At 40.7% G+C, this 23,520-nt stretch overlaps 2 protein-coding genes across 3 annotated transcripts; one reads left to right on the top strand and one right to left on the bottom strand.

The window, feature by feature from the left end:
- LOC100692957 (putative cation exchanger C521.04c) lies at nt 1-12,830 on the top strand. Of its 2 annotated transcripts, none has more exons than XM_025908442.1 (20): nt 1-277; nt 3,108-3,254; nt 3,345-3,451; nt 3,544-3,658; nt 5,119-5,235; nt 5,313-5,374; nt 7,080-7,232; nt 7,473-7,664; nt 7,753-7,852; nt 7,931-8,072; nt 8,162-8,345; nt 8,643-8,742; nt 9,146-9,279; nt 9,376-9,407; nt 10,900-11,012; nt 11,136-11,281; nt 11,355-11,449; nt 11,529-11,607; nt 11,712-11,820; nt 12,527-12,830. In XM_025908442.1, exons 1-20 carry the CDS (start codon nt 208-210, stop codon nt 12,598-12,600), a joined length of 2,271 nt encoding a protein of 756 aa, XP_025764227.1. In that variant the 5' UTR covers nt 1-207; the 3' UTR covers nt 12,601-12,830. The 2 variants fall into 2 exon arrangements, with proteins under 2 accessions (XP_025764227.1, XP_013124119.1); XM_013268665.3 differs by having other exon boundaries at nt 2-277; nt 10,900-11,045.
- A 1,231-nt stretch (nt 12,831-14,061) lies between these two features.
- Nucleotides 14,062-20,957, bottom strand: LOC100693227 (kelch domain-containing protein 10). The gene is made up of 10 exons (XM_005470916.4): nt 20,692-20,957; nt 19,672-19,764; nt 19,216-19,437; nt 17,344-17,498; nt 17,104-17,252; nt 16,902-16,986; nt 16,751-16,817; nt 16,619-16,666; nt 16,404-16,543; nt 14,062-16,320 (listed from the first exon to the last, which is right to left on the bottom strand). Exons 1-10 carry the CDS (start codon nt 20,774-20,776, stop codon nt 16,111-16,113), a joined length of 1,254 nt encoding a protein of 417 aa, XP_005470973.1. The 5' UTR covers nt 20,777-20,957; the 3' UTR covers nt 14,062-16,110.
- Nucleotides 20,958-23,520: the final 2,563 nt, after the last annotated feature.

Raw genomic sequence — 23,520 nt, 5'->3', positions numbered from 1 at the left:
GCTGAGCTGAAGTGAACAGTTATTGCGTTTTTTATTGTGGCTTTTCCCTTTAAGACGCCAGAAGCCTACATTTCCCACAATTCTACGCTCCATAACACTCATTAAATCAGTGCGTCCACGCGACAGCAACAGCAGCATCCGAGGAGATGATCCGGTCAGGCTCCGGTAACACACTCAGCAAACGGTGAGGTGTTTTTACCGGCGGAGATGTCTCTGTCGTCCACGGGGAGCCCGGACACGACCAGCCGGAGGAGGAGGCCGGCTGAACACGCGCAAGGTGAGCGGCACGAGCTCAGTATTTAGCACCTTGTAACTTTATTTGTTATGTGTCGCTAACGGCACCGTTATTACACTCTCCATTTTAACTGTCTCCGTTTTATTTCTGTCTGCGTAGGCTTTGTTTACACTGATATTCACAGGAGCTCATTATGGAGTTATTGCACGGCTGTGCTCTCAACTAATCAATGATAGCGCTCAACTAATTAACATATATTTCGGTTAATTTTTAGATTAATGTGGACCTATAAAATGTCATAAAATAGTGCCCTCCTGTCCAGAGTCTTTATATGTACCTGACAAACGTTCCTGAATGCCTTTCTTAAAAGGCATTCTCAGTGTTCTCAAATACTCTCGTACACTAAGGAACAAAATCACGATAGTGTATCGAGGTAATGCTGTGTGTGCACAGTCACTAACACCATCATATAACACTGCAGCTGCTGTATTTGCAGACACACTTAAGGAAGCCAACAAAAAAGGAGAACAAGGAAACAAAACAAGACTACCTAAAAGTGTGTGAGCCAATCTGAGCTGTTGAAAAAGGGAAGTCAGGACCGATGTGCCCACATTTCCTTTGATGCATCTTGTTTGTTATGTATCCATTCATTCATCAATCTTCTGTATCTTTCTGAATGGCTGCAGGCACTTTCTATCCCTTGCTTTAATTGCTGTCACGAGTCTGGTTTCACTGAAACAAATCCAGCTGCTGTAATCAGGTCAAGTAAAGATAGATAGAAAGCCTTTTTATACCCCTCAGGAGATCTATGTACATGTTTCATTCATGTCACTGAAGAATAATAATAATGACAAATTTAAGAGATGAGGCGTTTTGTGTGCAGCTTTTGAAGCGACATAGAGGGAAGGGTCCCTGGCAAATCAGAATCTCCTCATCTACACTCCCAGGTTGACAAAGCCCCTGTTTGAATGGCATGAGGGAGTCACTTAATGGTTCAATTAGTAGGAAAATGATGACAGTCACATGGTATTTCATTTGAATTCACCAGAATCACCATGGCCAACATTAAAACAACAGATGAGGAGATATCTTGCAAAGAATGGTCTTCCAATCCTCCTGTACAGATTCAAAGAGTCAGAGAATCACTTGGCTGCATGTGTTAGCTCAGAAGTTTATTAAAACATGTTGTTTTTCTCTTTAATGTGTCACCCACCTGTGCCGTCTCTGTATTTGATTAAAGAGGTAGTCGGTGTGTCATAAAGCAGCTGTGTGGCAGGCAGAGTGTGGACCCGGATTCAGGACTTGGGAGGAAAGAATGACCTCGAAACCTCAGCTTTATTGTCAGTAACTCTCAGAAAAAATCAAAACATGCACAAAGGAAACTGAAAACACAGAAACACAGAGGCAGGTGACACACCACCATGAGGGAGGATGCCACAAGGGAATAAATACACACCAGGTCATGAAGGGACAGCAAACAGGTGGGACCGCAGGTGGAAATGACCACAGAGGACGAGACAAGGGAAGTAGAACTAAATACAAAGCATATGAGGCAAGAGACCATCAAAATAAAACAAGAAGTAACTAACACCGAGACAAAAGACAAACACATGGAGACAGGACTGAAAGAACAGAATGGGCAACACAAAAGGCAAGTAACCTATTGCCAACAAAAGCTAAGCAAAGGACACAAGGTGTAGAATAACCAACAGCTCATAAGCACAAGGGGAACATAAAGGCAAACCATTAAAAGACTAAAGAGCTCCAACATAAATCCCTTTTCAAAAGCAAAAAGAAATCATGAAACCACAAAAACCTCAAAACCCGGCGTCCACTGTGACACAGTGTATCCGATTCTATACGTACATTATACTTTTTGACCAAATGCAATATGTGCAATAAGTAAGTGGGGAACAAGATACTTAAAAACTGGCATTCTCTGATTTCTGTTTTAATTACTTTGGAGAATCGATTGAGAGTCATGCCATTTTGATTTTTCTTCATGTGATGATTTTCTTGCTGAAGTCTTTTACAGAGTTGGGGTTACGGTGATTAGTGATTTTTGAAACAGTTTCCATGTGATGTCTTTATTTGTCTTATCAGTTCAGAGGAGCGAGTGTTGGAATAGTTTGGCACAGCTTAACTGTTCGTGACATACTGCATTATTCTGCTTGAAACAGCCATCAGGGATGGGTGCTGAGGGGTCTTTAGCGTACTATTGATTGTACTGAACCATTAATACACAGCAGGATGGATCCATACTTTTCATGTTATTTACTCCAAATTCTAACTGTACCTGAATGTTGGCAAGAATTACAAATTGTAGACTCAGTTTTCTGTTCGAGCTGACAGGAGTTGCACCCGGTGGTGTCTTCTGCTGCTGTAGTTTATCTCCTTCAAAGTTTAAAGTGCTGTATGTTCAGAGACGCTCTTCTGCTTAGCTCTGTGATCTCTGGGCAGTGGATTTTTTTTCAGACCATTCTCTATAAATCTGGAGATGGTTGTGGGTGAAAATCCCAGTATGTGAGCGGTTTCTGAAATACCATAAGTTGCTCAAATTACTTTCTTCCAGATTGCTCACTTCCAAATTGTTGTGATTCCGTGCTATAAAAATACAAATTAAATTAAATTGTCTAATTAGTCTAAATGTCATTGTAAATTCAGTACTGTGCCACAACAATACATTTGATTAAAACCTGATTGAACACAAAATGCTGCCTATTACCATATATTATGGGATGTCCTTTTCAGGCCCTTGGACACCTGGCAAAAACGGCTCATGCTAAGTTCCAGTCTGGGTCTTTTTAAGAATGGCACTTGGTGTATGAATGCTGTCTTTGACATCTTTCAGTTTTTGTTTCTTTGGTTACAGATTCTTCAAGCGAGCATGATCCTCTGTTAGGTTACAGTAATGAACAGGCCCATGATCGACTGTGTGGCGCTCAGCACGCAGACTCCTCCACTCCATCTTCACAACACTCCTTATATCCTGCAACAAAATGCACTGCTGCATGTGCATGTGAGTGTAATTTACCAGTCTTTATATCCATATTCAGCTCTCCTGTTAAGAGATATTTGCAGCCATTTCTTGGTTATTTTCTCGTTGTAGGTCCGAGCCATCATGCATGCGAAGACAGCTGGGAGGAAAGCCAAAGCAAGAGAACCATCAGAGCCGAGAATGAAGTGGAAGCCAACAAACTGGTCAACAACTACAGAGTAAGAAACCGGAAGAGTTTTCCACAGGAAAAGAAAGTGACCTGAGTTAAGGACACTGGAGTAATTGCTGTCTGTGTGTGCGTTTTTATCAGTTTGGGTTTAGAAAGTGGAAGAGCCATGTGACGGAGCGGCCGTTTGAAGGCCGGTCAGATGTTGTGAAAGAACTATACTCTGAGCTGAATGTCATAAAACCGCATTCAGGTCCAGGTACATTTTTTTTAATGTCTTCGTTTTATGTAAAGTTTGTGTTGATGCATGATATCAGTCTGTTAGAGCTCGGGCTTTATTTTTCGTTGTCATTGAAGTTGAGCGCAAAGATAATTGCTGAGGAACACTACAGCTAAATTACTGTATTGAAAGGGTAAATGTATGTAAAAATTGTATGTAAAAACGTGTGCTTTTCTCTTCCAAAGTAGAAAAACGAACATGTTTTCTTGTCACTATGTCTCGGTTTAGAATAACAGAAATAATAATAGTGATAGATTTGAAAGTTTGATGTCATAAATCAGCTGTGTGCAGGCAGGAGAGGACTCACTTAGGCGAAACGTGAACTCAAAATGCAGCTTTATTGCTGAGAATTTAAAAAGTGGTAGAAACCTATACAGGGAACATAACTAGGAACACGGTGAAACACACAACTATGAGGGAGATCGCGACACAGGACCGAGGGAGACGCTGACATAAATACACAGAAGGAAAACGAGGGAATAGAGAACACACGGGGAACACAGCTAGACAAGAAAACATGGGACCTTCACAATAAAATGGGAAACGAAGGAACATGACGCAAGAGTGGAGGAGAGGGAGCGAAGAAACATGAGGGAGAGTGAGGAGACATAACGAGCTGGGGAAACAGAATAAACATGATGGAATAAAACACAAGGAGGGGAAACAAGGCACAAGAACTCATACAAGCACAAACACACAGAGGGAGACACAGAGGGCAAAAGACACAGGGTGGAGTCTAATAAACGAAAGCTAAACAGATTAACCAAGGTACTACAGAATAAACCCTTAGACTAACAAAGTGGACTTAAACATAATACAAAATGACAAAAACACAAGAAACCTCAAAATGCTGGGTCAAATGACCCAGGATCATGACATTTGATCAAAGATTCAAGTCAGATTTAATATTGTAAAATAGCATCATTCTCCTTGGAAAAAGTGAGGAGTGAGTCAGAGGGAGTAAGACGGTTGTTACCATTTAACCAATTTACACACATTTTTTTGTGCCTAGTTTTAGTTTTTCGGTAAAAAGTTGAGAAAATCTTTTATGAATGTTACTTTAAAAAACCTTTGAAACCATCTTTGATATGAATTAGTTGTAGAAGATAAAACTGGCTGTCAAGTTCTTTTGAACACATTACATGTAACAACCATGAAGAAACTGATAAGACTTACAAATCCTTACCTGAACTAAATCTGATGACAACAGAATTTTTTGTTATTATATTTTGAGGATTTGGTAACATTATTAATAAAAAGTGTCTAAGAATAATAATAATAATAATAATGATGATCTGGAAGTGCAATCTATCTATTGATTCTGTTCTTTTTTGCATTAATTAATGAAATTTAAGTTAAATTATATTCAGAAATCCTAAAAGTGTAAAAATATTTCTGCTGAAACACTTATTTCATTCTCTGTGTCCTTCTGCTGTCAGGTCATTTCATCACAGGTGGAAACGTAGCCTACATGCTCCTGTTTGGTTGGTGGGTTTCTCTGGCATATTTCCTGGTTGGCACACTGATGTTCATCACTGTTACTGGTGTACCGTATGGTAGGTGAGGTAATAGATAATGATAATAATTGATCATCTGCCATTCCCCTTGTTCTTCACTCTGTTTCTGTCTTCAGGTAAACTGTGCTGGAAGCTGTGCTGCTACTTCCTGTGGCCGTTTGGCAACCCAATCCACGAGGTGCTGTTTGGGTTCAGTTAATATTCCTGCTGTTGTCTGTGGTCCTTTTCGTTTAGCGGGCATCAGACTGATTCACAGTAAATCCTGTAGTTTCTTCATTGACTCGTGGTCATTAAAGCAGAAGTCGTGTTTTTCTGAATGATGTCACAAGTCTGCAACAGTTCATTTGCAACAACTTGTTATTGCGACATGTTCAGGGTGCAGGGGCGACTTTGAACACCCTCAGTGAGGTCCCTCAGTGTGTCCCTAACGCCTCCTTCCTCTGACTTGTTTTATGTCCCTGTCCTCCATTGCTTCTTTGTATCTTTGTCTCCGTGTTTAGTTTTTGTTTTGGTTACTTCCTGTTTGAAGGTTTGTTTTCTGTTGTTTATGGATTAGTTTTACTCCTGGTCTAGACATTTTCACAGCTCAAACTACATTTCTCTCAGACTTATACGTTGATTGATCCCTTTGATTAAGAATAAAGTTATTATTAGCAAAAGAAGAGTTTGCATTAGCACTCCAAAAAATGAAAGTGAAAAGACTGGATTTTAACTCTTTTCACCCTCTCTCAGATGTAATGAGAGGTGAACCGGGGGCACTTCAATCTCTCTCTGTCCCACTTTTCTCAACAGTCCCCCTAATTTTCCTGATAATCTTCACTTGTATGGGATTGTGCTTGTTATCCTCCTGTTGGTTATTCCTTAATCCCCCCTCTCTCCTCTTAGTCTATGTCACAGCATCTGTTGTGTTTCCCATACACAGAGAGGTGTACTGTGAAGTGAGATTAATGGCTCAACAAGCTTAAAGTCAAAGTTTTCTGTGTCGTGAAACTGGCTTTATATATTACCTCCTTAAATCACCATGGTAGCGTATGCCGAACACATAACCTGGGCCCTATACTACAAAGTCATTCAACATTCCCAGGGTATCTTTCTGTTATCTGGATTTACTTACCCTAAAATTGGAAATCAGGATAAACAGTCACATGAAGCTGGTCATCAGTTTGTTACGTTAACCCAGGCTTTCTCCTGCGCATTCACATGAAAGGGTGTTGACAGCATCTGACCAATCGAAAAGGAGGGTGTTTTAAGGATCATTTGACTCTTCTCCACAGAAAATGATCCCTATGACATCTACTTTAAAATGTTATCAAATGGTGTTTAGAAAACTATAAACAACGTAGAATATATAACAGTAAAACTGAAGAAAAGAACAAGAGATGATACTTAATTGTTAATCTGGTGATTTAATGCACAGCATGGAAAAATAAGCCTTTTAATTGCAGTTAATTGGTCAGCAGGCAGTAATTTTATGCCATGTTTCCACTGACTCTTTCATTTACAGCCTTTTTTAAGTCAGGCTTGGCCAACTCCAGGCCTCGAGTGCCGGTGTCCTGCAGGTTTTAGATCTTACCCTGGGTCAACACACCTGAATCAAATGATTAGTTTATTAACAGGCCTCTGGAGAACTTCAAGACATGTTGAGGAGGTAATAGCCATTTAAATCAGCTGTGATCGATCAAGGACACATCTAAAACCTGCAGGACACCGGCCCTCGAGGCCTGAGTTTGGACACCACTGTTTTAAGTGCATTGTAGAATCTTTGCTGCGGGAATACCTTAAATGTGTGCACGTCGTTAAGTCGTACCTGAATAAAACCACTGAATGGACCTGAAGCATGAAGCATGGTTGTAAAAGACATCTTTTTGGTTGTGTTCCTCCAGATGGGAAATACACTGAGGCGATGCTGTGAGCGCGCACCATACTGTGAGTGCAGTATGGAGGCGGAAGAAGATAACTCACCATTTCTGCTGCCATCACCCACAGAGGTGCCAGTCCCAGAGATGCCAGACCGACCTCTGCGCACTCCTTACTGGGTAAATGTTCACACTTAAAAACATATATATATATGTAGATACCGGAAATTCACAAGCAAGACTTTGGCATTTATGGCAGAAGGTGTTGCATGCTGTAATTTGCAGCACTGGGTTATAGAAATAAAACTAACCTAGCACTGAATACATTGCATGTTTAGCAGATTTTTTGCTGCAAGTGTAACATGCAGCAAAAAAACATGCACGTGCAACATTATACAATGTGCCCTTCTTGTTGTACAGTGTCGTTTTGTCACCTATGTGTGGCTGCTGCTGGGATATCCTCCTCTGGTGGTTGTTCACTCTCTGGCGTGCTTCATCTCCTGGATCCTGGTCTTCACCATCCCAGTTTTCAAGATGAACGCACGAACTCTGGGCGTCATCCTCCTGCTGCCTCCTGAGGATGTGTCTATCTCTGCTGGCTCACAGAGGAAGGTACAGGTGACACGTAGTGTTTATTGGTCACTGCATAGTCCTGGGGAGTTCCTAATGCACCATTTTCTTTGGTTTTCTTCACTTTTAGCATCAAGGCTATGAGACCAGAGCGCTACTGTGTTGTTACCACGCTGCCAACTGGTACTACTACAAGTACACGATTGATGGGATTAATGTGTTTGCTGCCAGTATCCTTTTACACATATAATATGTGTGTTTCCTTGTGTGATATAAAGACCTGTTATCATCCTTGACTCCAATCTCAGACCTCCTCCCTCTAGTGATAGTTGCCCTGGTAACTGGATATATTGACAGAGAAAACAAGTACGCCAGCTCCGATGTCAAATTCACCATAGCAATTGGCTCCATCATACCTCTGTCATATTACATTGGCATGGGAATTGCTAGGTGAGCATTTTTCATTACCATTGACACCTCAAGAAGCAGAACTGTTAAAAAGAGTCTCAGATTTTTATAGTTTGTTTTTGCATTTGCAGCATTTCAGCTCAGAGTAACTTTGCTGTGGGCGCTGTGGTCAACGCCACCTTTGGCTCCATCACAGAACTGACCTTTTACATCACAGCCCTGCTCAGAGGTCACCAGCAAGCTAACACCTGTCTGGAGGAGGTTGTTAAGGCTGCGCTGACTGGGACACTGCTTGGATGTATCCTCTTCATTCCTGTCAGTCGAGCTTCATCTTGTTTCGCTTGTTTAGCTTAGGTTTGTTTGTTAGTTAGTTAGTAGGTAGGACTTCCCTACATCCTTTTGGCACTGCACTGCTGTGCACAACAACATGAATGGCTAGTATGTTGGAAAGTCTACCTGTACAAAAAAAGAAAAAATGCCAGTACGTCAGTTTTTAAGTAACACAGTTAGTGCAACACCAGTATACTGTATATATAATTTCAAGGCGTAGGTTTCAGAAATGTGTTAAATAAGCATGTATGAGTGAGACCTCATCTTTTGTTTGCTTCTCAGGGGATTTGCATGATAATTGGAGGTCTGCGGCACAGTGAGCAAAGGTTTAACAGCCGTTCTGCAGGAGTGAGCTGTGCGCTGCTTTTCATCTCCATAGGAGGCACGTATTTGAAAACCAGCACATGCAGAAGGCTGCAGGAGCAGTTCAGACTGCCACATGAAAATATGTGAATAGCATGTATGTGCCACAATCAGAAAACAAATATTTATGCCTGCAATAGTTTTATTTCATTGTTTTTGTTAGTAAGTAACACCTGGAGCAGATGTCGGCCATTATAATCCCTGGATATTAAATAATCAAATGCAAATACCATCGAACTGGTGCCATTAAAACACTGAATACAAGCTAAGTCTAAGAGGATTGTCTCCATGAATCAAGTCAGCTGATGACGATAACAGCACGAACAGTTTCTGTTTTTATTCTCCCCAGAAACATCTTATAGTTTAAAAACATTACAAACAGTGTTAAACACTCACTTCGATCGTCTGAATGTTATTGGCAGGTGTGTTTGCACCCACGCTCTTCTCTAAGGCTTATGGGAACTTGGTGTGTGACTCCTGTACCAACTCTACCGGGGCAAACGGCACAAGCAACAGCAGTGGGCCGTTTGTCTGCCACAACTGCCACTATGACCTGGTAGGTGTCATTAGCCAGGAGGACATACACCCTGTCCTTACACACTGTACTGCACATGTACAATGTTTTTATTGTTGTTGTTGTTGTTTTCAACAGAGCAATGGTACACTGTTTCACAACCATGTCCAGTAAGTTATTTTTCAAATTTATCTACTAATAAAAAATAGTTTTAGAACTGCACAGTTAATTTTCAAGAATAAACTTGTCACAGCTGTTCAGCTCACATTATGTGCAGTATAAAAATCACCTGCAAAACTAAGAAATACGATGCAGTGCTTCCTTTGGTGATACATTATAATTACACATACATGCAGATACACTCACTGGACACTTCATTAGCTACCCCTTGCGAGTACTGGCTTGGACCCCCTTTTTCCTTCAGTTCAATAGGGAGAAATCATTTAGAAGAACTTAAAAAGATTTTTGAGATACAGAATTAATTTAAGCTATTTGGCAAGTAGACTCCGATGTCCCATCATAGCAGAACAGAGCCCAGCAGTGAGCAATTATGAGAGGACACCTGGAGGATAGGTGAAGATAAAGATGAAGGCTTAGATATTGAGCTGGACATGGTGCGGAAGTGGCCTGCAGGAATGAGACCCAAAAAAGACAGAATGACAGAAAAGGATGCAGAATGAAGGCTGGAGAAGGCGGACAACAAAATGATTGGACTAAAGCACTGACGTCTGCTTTGAGTGCAGGGAAAATGGAAGCGATGTAAAGAAAGGTTAGCAGCTGAAACACCTGAATGTTGTTGCAGAAATCAAGACTCATTGGACCATGGGAACAACCAGCAAGTTGCTAATTACATATTTGAATTAATAAGCAATTAAACAGGTGTACCTATCAAAGTGGCCGGTGAGGTGCTCTAAGCGGATTCTCCAATTTAATGTACCAACTTAACTTTTTATTAAAGTGATAATTTTGGGTGGTGCAGTGGTGAACACCGTTGCACTACAACAAGAAAGCTCCTGGTTCGGACCTGCTGGCCAGCTGGGGGGTTTCTGAGCATCATCCCTGTGTCTGTGTCTCACAGTTCAAAGACATGCATGTTAGTCCGAGTGGTTATTCTGGATTGGCAAAGGTGTGGATGGTCTCTTTATCTCTTTCCCAGTGTTACTGGGATTGACTCCAGCAGTTAAAAGGATGGTTGGACATAACTGGGAATTACTTTGACATTGTAATTTGAAAGTGAATATCTGATGTTGCTAAATCTCTACAGTAAATAAATATTCCCTAAATTATGGGCTATTCTCTTTTCCTCAGTAATTCTAGCCTTACATTTTCTTGACATCTATCCCAGCAGACTCGGGTTTAGAGGCTGGGTTAACCATGGATAGGTGCCCACTCTGTCAAAGCTCCTAAACAGCAAAACCGTTCAGGCTCCCATCTAAACCTAAATTCTGAGGTTTAGATGGGAGCCCACTTGGAGATTCAAACCAAGGACCCTTCCACTGTGAGGTGGCAAAGCTAACCGCTGCACCAGTCTAATGAAACAAATCCTCCTGAAGAGGAGTAATTTAATCTGAAGCTGTAGAAACGGTTTCTAAAAATCACACATTCATTCATCATCATTTTGCTGCACCTGCTGCTCATTAATTCTGCACTGTTTGTTTTTAGGCCTCTGGTGTACACCGTGTGTGCCCTCCTGCCTGTTGCCTACATCATCGGTCTGCTCTTCACTCTGAAGACGCACTCCCACATTTACAACATCCACGTAGAAGAAGTACAGGGTATGAATCACTCTAACGAGTCACACTTAACAGGTCAGCCAAAAGATTTCATGTTACATTTTGCTATTTTAGAGAAAAGTGAGCCGTGTTTGATGCTTACTTACAATACTATAATCTCACCAGTGAGTAGCCACCACGGGACGGTGGTCCACTGGTCACGCTGGAGGTCTCTGGTCATCCTCATCTTGGCTACGGTGCTCACGTCTGCTTGTGCCGATCTTGCCACCGAGCACATTCAGCCCATACTAAGCCAACCAAACATCTCTCAGGTAAGTACATGCATCTGAGCACGCTCAGGCTGTTTGTATTTTATAGCTTTAATGTTTTCTTCTCTCCCAGCAGTATTTCATCGGGGTGACCGTTCTGGCTATGGTTCCCGAGATCCCCGAGATTGTTAATGGGATCCAGTTTGCACTCCAGAACAACATCAGTCTCAGGTACATCCCGTCTCATCAATAAGCTACAGGAACAGTTTGAAGAGCATCATTTGTATCTGCTTTTCTTTTATTCTTCCAGCCTCGAGGTGGGAAGCTGTATCGCTGTGCAGGTCTGCATGCTACAAATACCAATACTGGTCCTATTTAATGCTTTCTATGTAAGCCTTCATTTTAATCCTTCATTTATTCATATATAAATACAAGTCATTCTGCTGCTTTACAGTGTTTTATAATAGACACAATCTATCTCTGCCTTTTCCAGGATGTGGGATTTGTGCTGATTTTCAGTGACCAGCACCTGTGGGCCAGCATCTTCAGTGTGATCTTGGTCAACTACATCTTCATGGACGGCAAGTGTGATTATTTTCAGGGTAAGTTAAAGTAAATTTAAAAGATTTTGGAGCTGAAATTGTGGATAGCTGAGCCTTTGTGAAATACATCACATAAGACTGTAAAATGGGTCTATGCACTGTATTTTTGCATTACTGGCGGACATTTTGAAATCTAAAACTTTGCGGGGGTTTTTTGTTTTTGGTCAGAGTGAGGTGTTTTTCCCCTGAAGGGCAGGAGCATGTAAAAATGTGTAAAATGTAAAAATAAAAACTTTATGTTGCCCACAGTTTTTTATGGATGGTCTTAAAACTTCAAGGCAGTATACTAGGCCTTGGGGGACAGGAGTACCCTAGTTGGCTAAGCGTTTGTCCTTGAACTTGAAAGCCGATCATTGCCAAAAAAAATTCAAGTAACCATATCAAGTCATACGAAATTCAATACGACTCCCTGCAACATCCCTACAATAACGGAACAACAGGCTGACATTAGCATATTGTAATAAAAACATCATGGGTATAGCCCTTGGGGAGGAGTTTTGCTCTCTAGTTGCTCTTGTTTACTCCTTAGATAACTGAATTACAGGTCTGTAATTTAGCAAAGTCACCCAGACACCTCAATAAAAATGGCTCTCAAACAACGTCTTGATTTCATCACAGGTTGACAGTTTAAACAGGCATATCTGGGATCTGATACTAATTGCAGCTGAAAGACTTGAATCTTATTTTAGGGTGTCTTTTCTCCCAGGTACGGCTCTGGTGGTCGTCTACCTCATCCTCCTGGCTCAGTACTACTTTGCTCCATCTCCAGCCGGCTGTTGAACATTGGATGGGGATTTTCTGCACAAATTGCAGGTGTTTTTTGGCAGGTTCTTATCTCGTCAAATTATGCATAAATGTCGATGGGGGAATCCCAAATGGAACCTTTAAATTTTTTTTAATCAATTTTATTTCTTTTATTGTAATCATACTTGAGACAAAACTGAAAATTGTAAGCTCAGGATGGTACTTTTGTGACTAGTGCTGTTAAAAAAAAAAAAAATGTATATTTTATAAACTGACATAATTAACAGCGATGAGAGATTAACTATTTTTACTGTACAACAGGAGTTTCTGCACTGATCATACTTTAAAGCAGGGGTCCCCAATCTCAGTCCACGAGGGCCGGTGTCCCTGCAGGTTTTAGATCTCACCCTGGGTCAACACACCTGAATCACCACACCTGAATCACATGATTAGCTCATTACCAGGCCTCTGGAGAACTTCAAGACATGTTGAGGAGGTAATTTATCCATTTAAATCAGCTGTGATGGATCAAGGACACATCTAAAACCTGCAGGGACACCGGCCCTTGTGGACTGAGATTGGGGACCCCTGCTTTAAAGGAACAATTGTAATGACGTTTGTATCTTTTAACTGCAGTAAATGTGATGTGAGACGTTTTTAAATGACAGTCATGTGAATTATGTAAGAAAGTTTACCCTCTTTTACATAACAGTGCTTAGATTTTATAATGATTCAAACACAGCCTCAGATGAACGACAACGGCATGAAATATTATACAGTGTCATTACTTAACCAGAGCTACGCCAAAAAACAGAAGCAGTGTGTGAACAACTAACACACACCCTGTTTGTTCATGCACAGCTCTGTCAGGTTGACGTCTGGAGTTCGAAATGTCATTGCTACACTTCGATTTGCTGCTGTGCTTCAGATCATTTTGTTGCATTACCCAATTTGGCCACGATTCATCAGTTAGATGGCCTCGCATTCAACTCTAGAGTACTATAGTATTCAGAGGAGTTCATGGTCGACTCAATGACTGCATGGTGTCCCAAACCATCATCCCTTGGAGACCCCCCGGGGGTTAATCCCTATCATTTAATTGTGACTGAGTTTTATTGTATAGCACTTTGGTCAACCTGTGTTGTTTTTAAATGTGCTTATAAATAAAACAGACTTAGTAAAAGGAGTTCTTCCTTCTGCTCAAACTTGCTGATGATCAGTTAATCAAGTACATTTGATTAGCAGCATCTGGCTTGTACTTAGCCTCTTATAGAGACAGTAAGATAGAAGCAGTTTGTGGAAAAGCTAGGTACTATGTTTTGTTTTTTTTATTCGTTTTTGTTAAATAAATAATCACTGTACTATTCTGCCGTTTTTGTTCATTTTAGGTTGAATTACCCAGTTGTAGTGTACTGGATTTTTCACACTGTGCTGTGCCAGCAAAGATTTGTTCTCTGAACAGGCTATGGGGGGAAAAAAAAAAGTGAGTCAATACAATGTTTTGAAAAACCAGCTGCCTGCGTTTTTATTGTTTGTACAGACAGAAATTACAAAACAACGTATATTGCAGCCATATTTGCCTTTTATAAAGACATTCAACTTTTCTCCCAAGAGTTTAAAGTGACATGCACACCATACTGACATGCAACAGATCATTGAACTTTCATTAACATCAAAAAAATGATGCAAATATTGAACGTGTCAATCTGAAGCAAGGTCGTTACTAAGTTTGAGCACGCAGTGAAGCAGAATGCTTCAAGATAGAAATAAATAAGGCCATGACATGATTAAAGGAACTGAGGTGCGGCGCAGAGTGTACGAAAGGGATCGTAGTAGAATAGCCGTCAAATTAACGCAGCTCAATATTGAACCAGCACAGTTGCAGTTAACGTGAATTCAAATGCTCAATGCAAGGCTTAATGTGTGTGTTTTGTTTTTTTGTTTTTTTTTTTAAATTGCATGAAAGCAACTAGGAGAACCACAACAGTATTAAGATTTACAGTCCACAGTAACTAAAACAAAACTGCTGGTGTGCCCAAATCTGGTTTCACACTGAACCTGCTGATGTTTTAATGATGAGTGTCTGCGCGGCTCATCAGACTGATCACAGTATTTCACATCCTGAGTACACCTTCCACACATCACCTTGTTACTAGTTTGTTAATGTTCCTTGCCAAGTACCAAAGCACATCATCTCTAAACAACAACAATGTAGTAATAATAATAATAATAATAATAATGATAATAATGATAATAATGATGATGATGTCAACAATGCATGTTGCAGTACAAAAAGTTGAAATGGATTCTTGGCTTTAAAGTGAAAAAACTGAACGTTACAGAAATGTTGGGTTGGGGTTTTTGGGGAGGTACAGCGCCAAGTCGGGTGCAGTTCAAAGATTTCTAATAGAATAAAAACAGCAGCACAGTGATTAAAATAGTAAAACTGGCTTCGTGGGTTTAAAATAACAGACTAGTTAAGCATACATGCTGAGCAACAAAATAGCTTGTTAAGAGCACCGACTAAATCCTAGTGGGGGAAAAAAAAAAAAAAACAAACAAACAAACAAAAAGGGCTACACACTGACTGAAATAAACAAACTTGACTCTTGCAGACCAATCTGCACACCCCACTTTTTGAAATTCAAAAGGCACTAAATAAATAGATACTGTGGAGCTACAGGTGTTCAAAACAGGTATTTTTCATTTTTCCCCTCCCCTCAAAAAAAGAGGAATAAAAATTGAAGAGGCATAAGATATTTCACAGTGATGCTGTGTCACATGTTTTCATCTGATCAGAAGGTCTAATTGTGACCGGCGAGAGGAACATTTTCCAATTTGAATGGTCGAGTTTTAATCGCAGCTCCACATCAGCACCCTAATCAGTGAGTCTTTGAGGCTGAAACGTGTTACTTAAACTGTGAAGAGCAATCACAAATAGAAGTCTGCTTTTTACTGAGAATCTGGAGACTTTCTATTTAAATGTCAGGGCCTACAAACTGGTGCCTCTGCTGGGTTTGAAGAGGGAACAGCAGGACTGATTGAGGGTAGTGCTGCACAACCTGTTCCACTTCAGGATTGGAGGTGAGAAAAAAAAAGAAAAAGAAAAAAAAAAAAGAACAGACAAAAAAAAAAGTCTCTCTGATCTAAATAAAAGCTAAAACTTCACTACTTTACCAACATTCATTTAGCCTTTTAACAAGTGGTCTTTGGAGTTTATAAAATATCTCTCAGGCTCCACAAGTTTCCACGACCAAAAAACAAGAAGAAAAACCTGAAGGCGGCGGAAGTGAAAAACAAACAGCATACAGTAATTTCTATTTTCTACACGGTTTCTGATGGATGCGTGCACATATGACACACTGAGAAACTTAAAAAAAATTGCACTTTTTAAAAACAACCCACACATTTACATCAGACTAATGTAAAAAGGCAAAGTATTTTCATAACTATCTGACATCATCGGGCTTACTTTGTCCTTTCATCCTAAATTGTCAGACATCTTAGAGTCAGTGCTACGCCATCACATACCGCTGCATTCAGTCTTTATTTGAGCCGCTGGATTAACGTGTGCGTCAGTCCCAGGCTGAGCAGCTGGAGGGTGGACAGCTGGGATAAGTGAGGGAAAGTTTTCAGCAGTTTCTCCCAGGTCATTTCCAGCAGGCTGGGCACCACCAGCCACACTTTATACAGAGAGCCAGTCCTTCGATTCCCAGACATGTTGACGACTCCGCCGTGGACGTACATGCAGCCGGCCTAAAGGAAGAGGAACACCAGAGGATGAAATCTGTGTCCACTCTATGAGGATTTAAATTTTCTCTGTTTGCGATGGTACTGACCGGAGTGACCGCAGCACAGTGAAAGTAAGCCGGCTCCGGCATGATCGCAGGAAGCTTCGTCCACTGAAAAGTCTGCAGGTTGATCTTCCAGAGGTCTGACAGGATGCGCTCTCCGTTATAACCCCCACATATAAAAACCTCTGCACATAAAAACAGGCATGAAGCAGAAACATTTCAGAGAAAACCCGTTTGATGATGTTGTGTGAAACACTCACCCTCTTTGACCTGGACACAGCTGTGACATCGACGGGCGGCGGGATATCCTGTGAGAAGAAAATGAAGTGAATTCGACTTGTGGCAGTCAAAACGCTTTACCACTGTAAATTAAAGTTTAACATTAGTCAAACCTATTTTTTCTTGGGGTTTCGTCATGATATCCTCCCAGTAGTTTGTCTCCAAGTTATAAGCATGAATCTGATGAACACAAATAAGTTTAATTTAAAGACAGGACGACAACAAGTTTGCATGCAATGGTGTTTAAGTGCCAGTTACTCTCACCTTGTCTAGTGGATATGATGTCCAGGAAGTCCCGCCTCCAAAAATATATATTCTCTGCCCGTCATGAGCTAGCTCATGTCTATATCTGCAAAATTATTGATTCATTTTCAGAAAATCTGGAGCCACATGTAGAGAATTCCCTGTGTTTAACAAACTGTCCCTGCTGCTTTTAGCTGTGTATGAATGACCTAAGGTGACTGACCTCTCCTCAGGTAGGTCTGAGGGCACGTTGTTGGGTTTGATGTGGGTCCACTCCCTGGTGGTCAGGTCCAGCCTGTGCAGGTCGGTGCTGTATAGGTAGCCCGTCGTCCCTCCAAACACATAAAGGTAGCCATTTATGATGACCATCGCCTGGAAGAGGAGGATAAATTGTTGATAAATGGTTGTAACAGAAGGGATGGGACAGAACATTCAAAAGGACCTCCTACACAAAAACAGTTACCTGTCCATAGATCTTGTTGGGCTTCTTCCCTCTGCAGCTGAGCAGGTTCCATCGTTTGTACTGAACGTTGCAAACGTGGACGTCGTTGCCGTTGTTTTCACCGAATGGAATCCCGGTGCCACCGAACACAAGCAAGTTGTTCCCATGTAGGACAGCTGGGGAAAGACAACAGTATCAAACTCAGTTTTACTGATTAGGAGTGAAGTTTGGGAATAAAAAGAAAAAACAAAACCCTGAATGTTTTGTACAGGAGTCTTCTCTTAGACAAAACCTATAGGAAATTGAGTCAAACTGTTGCATCTGCATCCGTGTATAATCTGGCAATCTGAACTTCTGTTATCATTGAAACGACTGAAAAGACCAACAAACTGGGTACACCCGTGTTTTCTATTCCTGTTTTGCATTTTACAGGCTACAAAAAATAAAAAATAAAAAATAAAACAATCAGGAGGTGCAGATCAAGCTGTTGGTGTGCCAAAGTGTTTTCTAGATCTCATCTCCCATGAATGATGTAAAGTCATGTTGGGCAAGAAAAGAATATTCTTGTCACAAAGTAGAAGCTGCAATCAGTTTTTGGCAAAGTGACTTTTATATGTCTTTTATGTATCCAGCCAAAACGTTTCTATGACATTAAAAATGTATATTTTTTAAGAGTGACCTTGCCAGGAGGGCAGCAGACAAATATAACAGTAGTTGTATAAAAACACTGAAGTCGATACAAAGGACTGGACTGATTATAATGTAGGTACAAAAAAAAAAAAAAAAAAAAAAAAAAAAAAAAAGTCGAGACAAAAAGATACTTGCAAAACGGGTCATTTTCTTATTTAATACATAACCTTCATAAATCCTGAGACTAGACTACAGTTTATTTACCAATAGAAGCAAAAATATCACACACACACAAAAAGAAAATGCATAATCATTGGAAATCACTTTGACACAAAACCAGAAAGACATTACCGCGCAGGGCACGGCAGTCGCCCTCAGGTCATTTTTGGCTCATGTCTGTTGGTGAGACACACTGACGCACACAAACCAGGCTTAGTGGTTCTCAGGCAGTCTCATCTTGATGCAACACAGTGAATCATCATGCAGACTTCTGTCCTCTGAATACTGTAGTTTTTTTTTCCAGAAGAGAAAACTGCTAGATTTGCTTTCGCTGCTAGTGCCACCTAGTGGTGAGGCTACACATTTCAACCAACTAAATGGCCACTGCACACTTCTGCCTAGACTATGGAAACATGACAACACAATGTAGTGTGGAGGTTGACCTCCCTCTTATAACGGGCTAATTCTAAAAATAAATATAAATACATTCATGTCTGCCAACAGGTCCCTCTAAAGCCTACACAACAGTCAATTGTGACTACACAAATAATGAATTACAAACCAAAGAGTTGAGTTCTCGCAAGACTGCATCTGTTTGTTGACTAAACAAGGATAAAATTTTAGTTATCAGATAAAAGTCTAAACTTGAGAAATATCATTTAGAGCAGAATATTTTATTTTTACTGCTAAAAAAAGATGTTGCTATAAAATGTCAGAATTCACACCTAAATTAACTGAGCTGTAAATTGCAACTAAAAGTCTTGCGACTTGCTGAGAAATGCAGGCCAGTTTCTAGCCTCAAATGTGATGTGTCCTAATTTTATTTGTGTGAGTTCAAGAAAAAAAAAAAAAAAAAGTGTGCAGGGGTGAATTTAGAGCTGGTTTTCAATAACAGTGAGACTAACCACATGTGCTCAATGTTTAATGCATAAATGAAGGCAGGGGTGTGCATACAGCCTTTAGAATATACTGATAAAAATACTGGAATAAGTCAAAAAATATTTTCATCAAGGGAATAAAAATAAAAGCAGCATCAGTCCTTACCTGACATAGAAGCCAGCTCTGTGGGCATGTAGCCCTCTGTGCGGACCTGCTGCCAGGACGCTGTGGCAAAATGATACCGCCAGAGCTCCCTGAACAGAGGGTAGTCTTCGTTCTCTGAGCCGCCTGCCTCATCAAAGTCTGGGTTGTAGCCTCCAAACACGTACAGGTTGGTGCTGTCTGCTACACAGCGGTGTCCACTGCGGGCAGGAGGAATGCAGTGTCCTGTAGGAGGAGGCGTTGTAGACAGAAACCATCAGTCTCATCGCCACACACCACGATGTAAATCATCACGCAGACTTCTTTCTCTCCTCTGAATACTGTAGTTTTATTAGGAGCGATATAACACTTCTAGCTTTGCTTTACAGGACGTTAACTGCAGCTCAATTGCACTTTGAATTCTAAGTGTTTGTTTATGAGTTTAGACAGTCCAATGTGGTGTCTGTGCAGGTTTAGTACCTTCTCTCAGAAACCTGTTGGGGATCCGCAGGTTTGGGCAGGAAGGGGAGAAGATGCGCCGGGCCTGAAACCACCGTGCTCGCTTCTTAGTGGCTGCAAGACAAGCAGAGAAAAAGACAGATTCATAAACCACTTCTCTCATGTTCTTGTCAGGGGTTGAACTAATGAGCATCTACCGTTTCATTTTAACTTCCACAGGGACATTTCTTTCCCCTTTTCACTACAGACCAATTACAGGATCTCAGACTGCTGTGAGCAGCTGGTGTTGTTGTCCATGATCCTTCTGTCATGGAAAAGATTTTCTGGAGCTCATGGACGATCATTTGATAGCTCCACGGCCGTCACACCTGTTTATTTTACTTTAACCACACTGCAGGCTTTTCAAATGTTGAACAACCACAGTCACGTATATTCAGCCAAGCGACACACTTCCAGCAAACCGGGGCTGGTGTTTCTGGGACGATCCCAGTAAAAACCGTAGAAGTATATGAATACAGTCATCGTATACTCTGATAGTTTTTTATTTTGTTCTTAAGCCACAGCTATTGTACTTCCTCGGTGAATCAAGATACTCTGTTCACTGCTACACTCAGAGAAATCAGGAGTTCAGGTGTAACCTCTCTCATTTTCTATTCTTAAGTATGTCAGTGTAACCGAGAATCCACTTCATGTATGGGAGAGCTTCCAGAATATGAAAATCATTGCTGTGCCTTTGTCTTTCATTTCCATTTAAATGGGAACATAAGCAACAATAACACTGAAATATGCACTCGCTGATTTCTGCTGGCTTCCGTAGCAACGTTAGCAACCTTTGGCCTGTGTAGCTGCTGTAGCGATGCAGAGTGCACACAAAGCTAGCATGGCTGGCTCACAGACAAAGCCCAGCTAATGCAAATGAGCAGCCAGCTCTGCCCAAAGAGGCAGCGAGCTCTGAGCTGTATTACAAAGTATTTACATTAACTTCTCAGGAAGGCTTGCTGATTGGATCCAGCTGCAGAGCAGTCGCCTGTGTTTACAAACCTGAGTCGCGGATGGAGGGCCTCCACGACAGTTTCTCAAACTTATTGAGCTGACTGAAAGTTTCACCGTGCTCAGGCGAAGACATGATTAACCTGGGACACGCCGACCGAAGAGGCTCACACCCAGACCCGGACAGGAATCCGCCTCAGTGCAAACAAACGGCGCGACATGAAACCGCCAGCTCTGGCTTCAGAGCAAAATAAAGAAATATGCTAACTCCTCCAACTGTCCACAGCTGCTGCCGTCCGAGACGTCATAGCCACGTGGTCTGAACTAACCAATCAGAGGAGAATGGGTCGCTCAAGTGGCGTTCAAGAGCCACATGGAAATGTTTATAGTTTTATTAAAGGGCCTCGCCGCAATAATCTCCTAGCAATAACAAAAAAATAAAAGAGTCAGTAACAACTGACGTGAACGTCAATACCCTTTGTTTTCAATGAATATGGCTTATCAGAGATATATGTTTGTAGTTTTGCATGTTTACCTTATATTATATACTTAATGCATGTGGATTACTAGCCATTAAAAACAACTGTGACTTTAAACTTGAGGGATTAAAAAACTGCTATCAAGTGAAATATAAAAACTTTTTTTTTTTTTTTTTACAGTAGTGTAATTTTTTAATGTAAATCCCCAGATATTCAGAGGTTCATACGTCATTGGAGAAACTAACATATTTTGGATTTTAGAAAGACAGTTTTTAGTTAGATGAAACTCCTGTGTCGGAAATCAATCACAAAAAGTCGTCCTTTGGGATGCTCTGATAGGCCTTCACAGCAGCCACCTTCAGCTGCTGTTGTCTGTGGGTCTTTCAGTAACTGAAAAGCATGCTCTATTGAGTTGAGATCATGTGACTGACTTTGAGATTGAAGAACATTTATTTTCTCCAAGAAACTATTTGGTTGCTTTTGCAGCATACTCTAGGTCATTATCCATTTAGGCTGCGAAGTTGGTCTGATCGGTTTTGCAGCATTTGGCTGAATCTGAGCAAAAAGCGTAGCCCTGTACACTTCACAATTAATCCTGCTACATTTATCAGCAGTCATATCATCAATAAACACTGTCTTACTGTCTCCACCACGAACAGATTCTGTGGTTGCTTCAGATCATGAGCTATTTCCCTCCTTCTCCATACTTTTCTCTTCCCATCAGTCTGGTACAAGTCAACTTTAGTTTTATCAGTCCAAAAATTTGAATCAGTTTCCACTTTGCTGTAAACCCACTGTGTTTCTATTCATGAATTTAAAAAATAATGTATCAATATATCAATATAAGGAGCTAAAACAGATGCAATACCTAAACAGTTACTTCAATGCTTTTGTTAAAGGCCTTGAATAAAAGCTGAAATTCTGCAACACACAACTTAAATAAGGGATATTTGAGCCAAACACGTGGTTGGAGTAACTCCTTTTGATCAGCTGTACCATGAGTCAACCTTTCGCCCACATCTTTGGGAGCTGCATTGCAGACATGTTATAATCTGGATTTGAAACTCACTGGGAGTTGCAGAAGGAGCAAAACAAATGCATGACTAGCCACTGTGGCTTGTTTACATGGACCATGTTTTAATAATCATAGACTTAGAATTGTAATAATTGCTAATTCTCACAGTGAGTAATGATCTGGAAAAGATCAACACCCTCTTTTGTTTAAAGTACAAGCACAAATACAGCAGGCATGCCCAAACCCTGTTAAAATGAAAGAACCTTTTGAGACAAAGGTTTTTACACCTGATCTCTTTTTCTGGGACAGCCACTCCCAATGCAACAGTTAATCAAACAATTCTTCTGCTGGTGTCCACGTGTTCACAGATACATTTTCTCTCATCTGAAGCTAAAATATTATCCCAAAGAGTACTTTCAGAGCTCACCTAGAGGCAGAAAGATTCTCAGCCACTGTTGGTCTCATAATGTAACACAGACTGTCCAAATAACCCTTGAACAGACTGGCAGCAGGTAGACAATGAAGGGAGTCTGTGAAATGTCACAGACAGTAAGAAATTCCTGAACAATGAGCCACTGCTGTGTTAATGAGATCAAACAAGAGATGAGTCGTCAGCTTTTTGTTCCGTGCTGTGATCTACTTATTGATTTACAGAGGTCAGGACGTGAGATCAACCAGCTTGAAAACTGATTAGACTTACTGGAAGATGCACCACATTGATCACATTTCTATGCTCCTCCATGGAAAGATTAAAGATAACTGAACTATCCAACTGGATGATGTTGTCAGAGTGTCAGCTAGTCTTCTGAATAAGTCAGGCTAGACAAAATGCTGCTTTACTGTGTTATATGTAAGAAAAATTGTGTATGTTTCTGTTCTGTGTACTGTTTGTTTGTATATGTGTCTTTCTGGCTGCTGTTACAACCAAATTTCCCCTTGTGGGACAATTAAAGGACTATTCTATTCTATTCTATTCTATTCTATACATTAATATGTCATATGTATCAATCATAGATGAAGTTTAATAAGCTTCTATCAGAGCATGACTTCACCCCTGTTATTCAAGTTAGAAAGCTCGATAAAATGGCTTACTTCTCATGATATACAACAGACTTCAATGATCTGTAGTTCTGTATGTAGATGCTAAGAAATATAAAAATATAGTAAAAATGAAAGTGTAGTCTAACTTAGTTAGACGAAAGATTTATCAGCACATCAGAAAACATGATGTCTGCATGTCTTTATCAGACTCTTGCATCGTTGCAGAAGAATTTTCGCCCACTCTTCTTTACAGCTTCTTTCATTCATGCACAGCTCCCTGAAGATCCTGCCAAAGCTTTTCAATCATGTTGAGTACTGGACTTTGACTGGGTTGTTGCGCCACCT

This window comes from Oreochromis niloticus, linkage group LG7 (genome assembly GCF_001858045.2).
Source record: "Oreochromis niloticus isolate F11D_XX linkage group LG7, O_niloticus_UMD_NMBU, whole genome shotgun sequence".
Classification (NCBI taxonomy): Eukaryota; Metazoa; Chordata; class Actinopteri; order Cichliformes; family Cichlidae; genus Oreochromis; species Oreochromis niloticus.
This window is presented reverse-complemented; position numbering and strand designations above follow the sequence as displayed.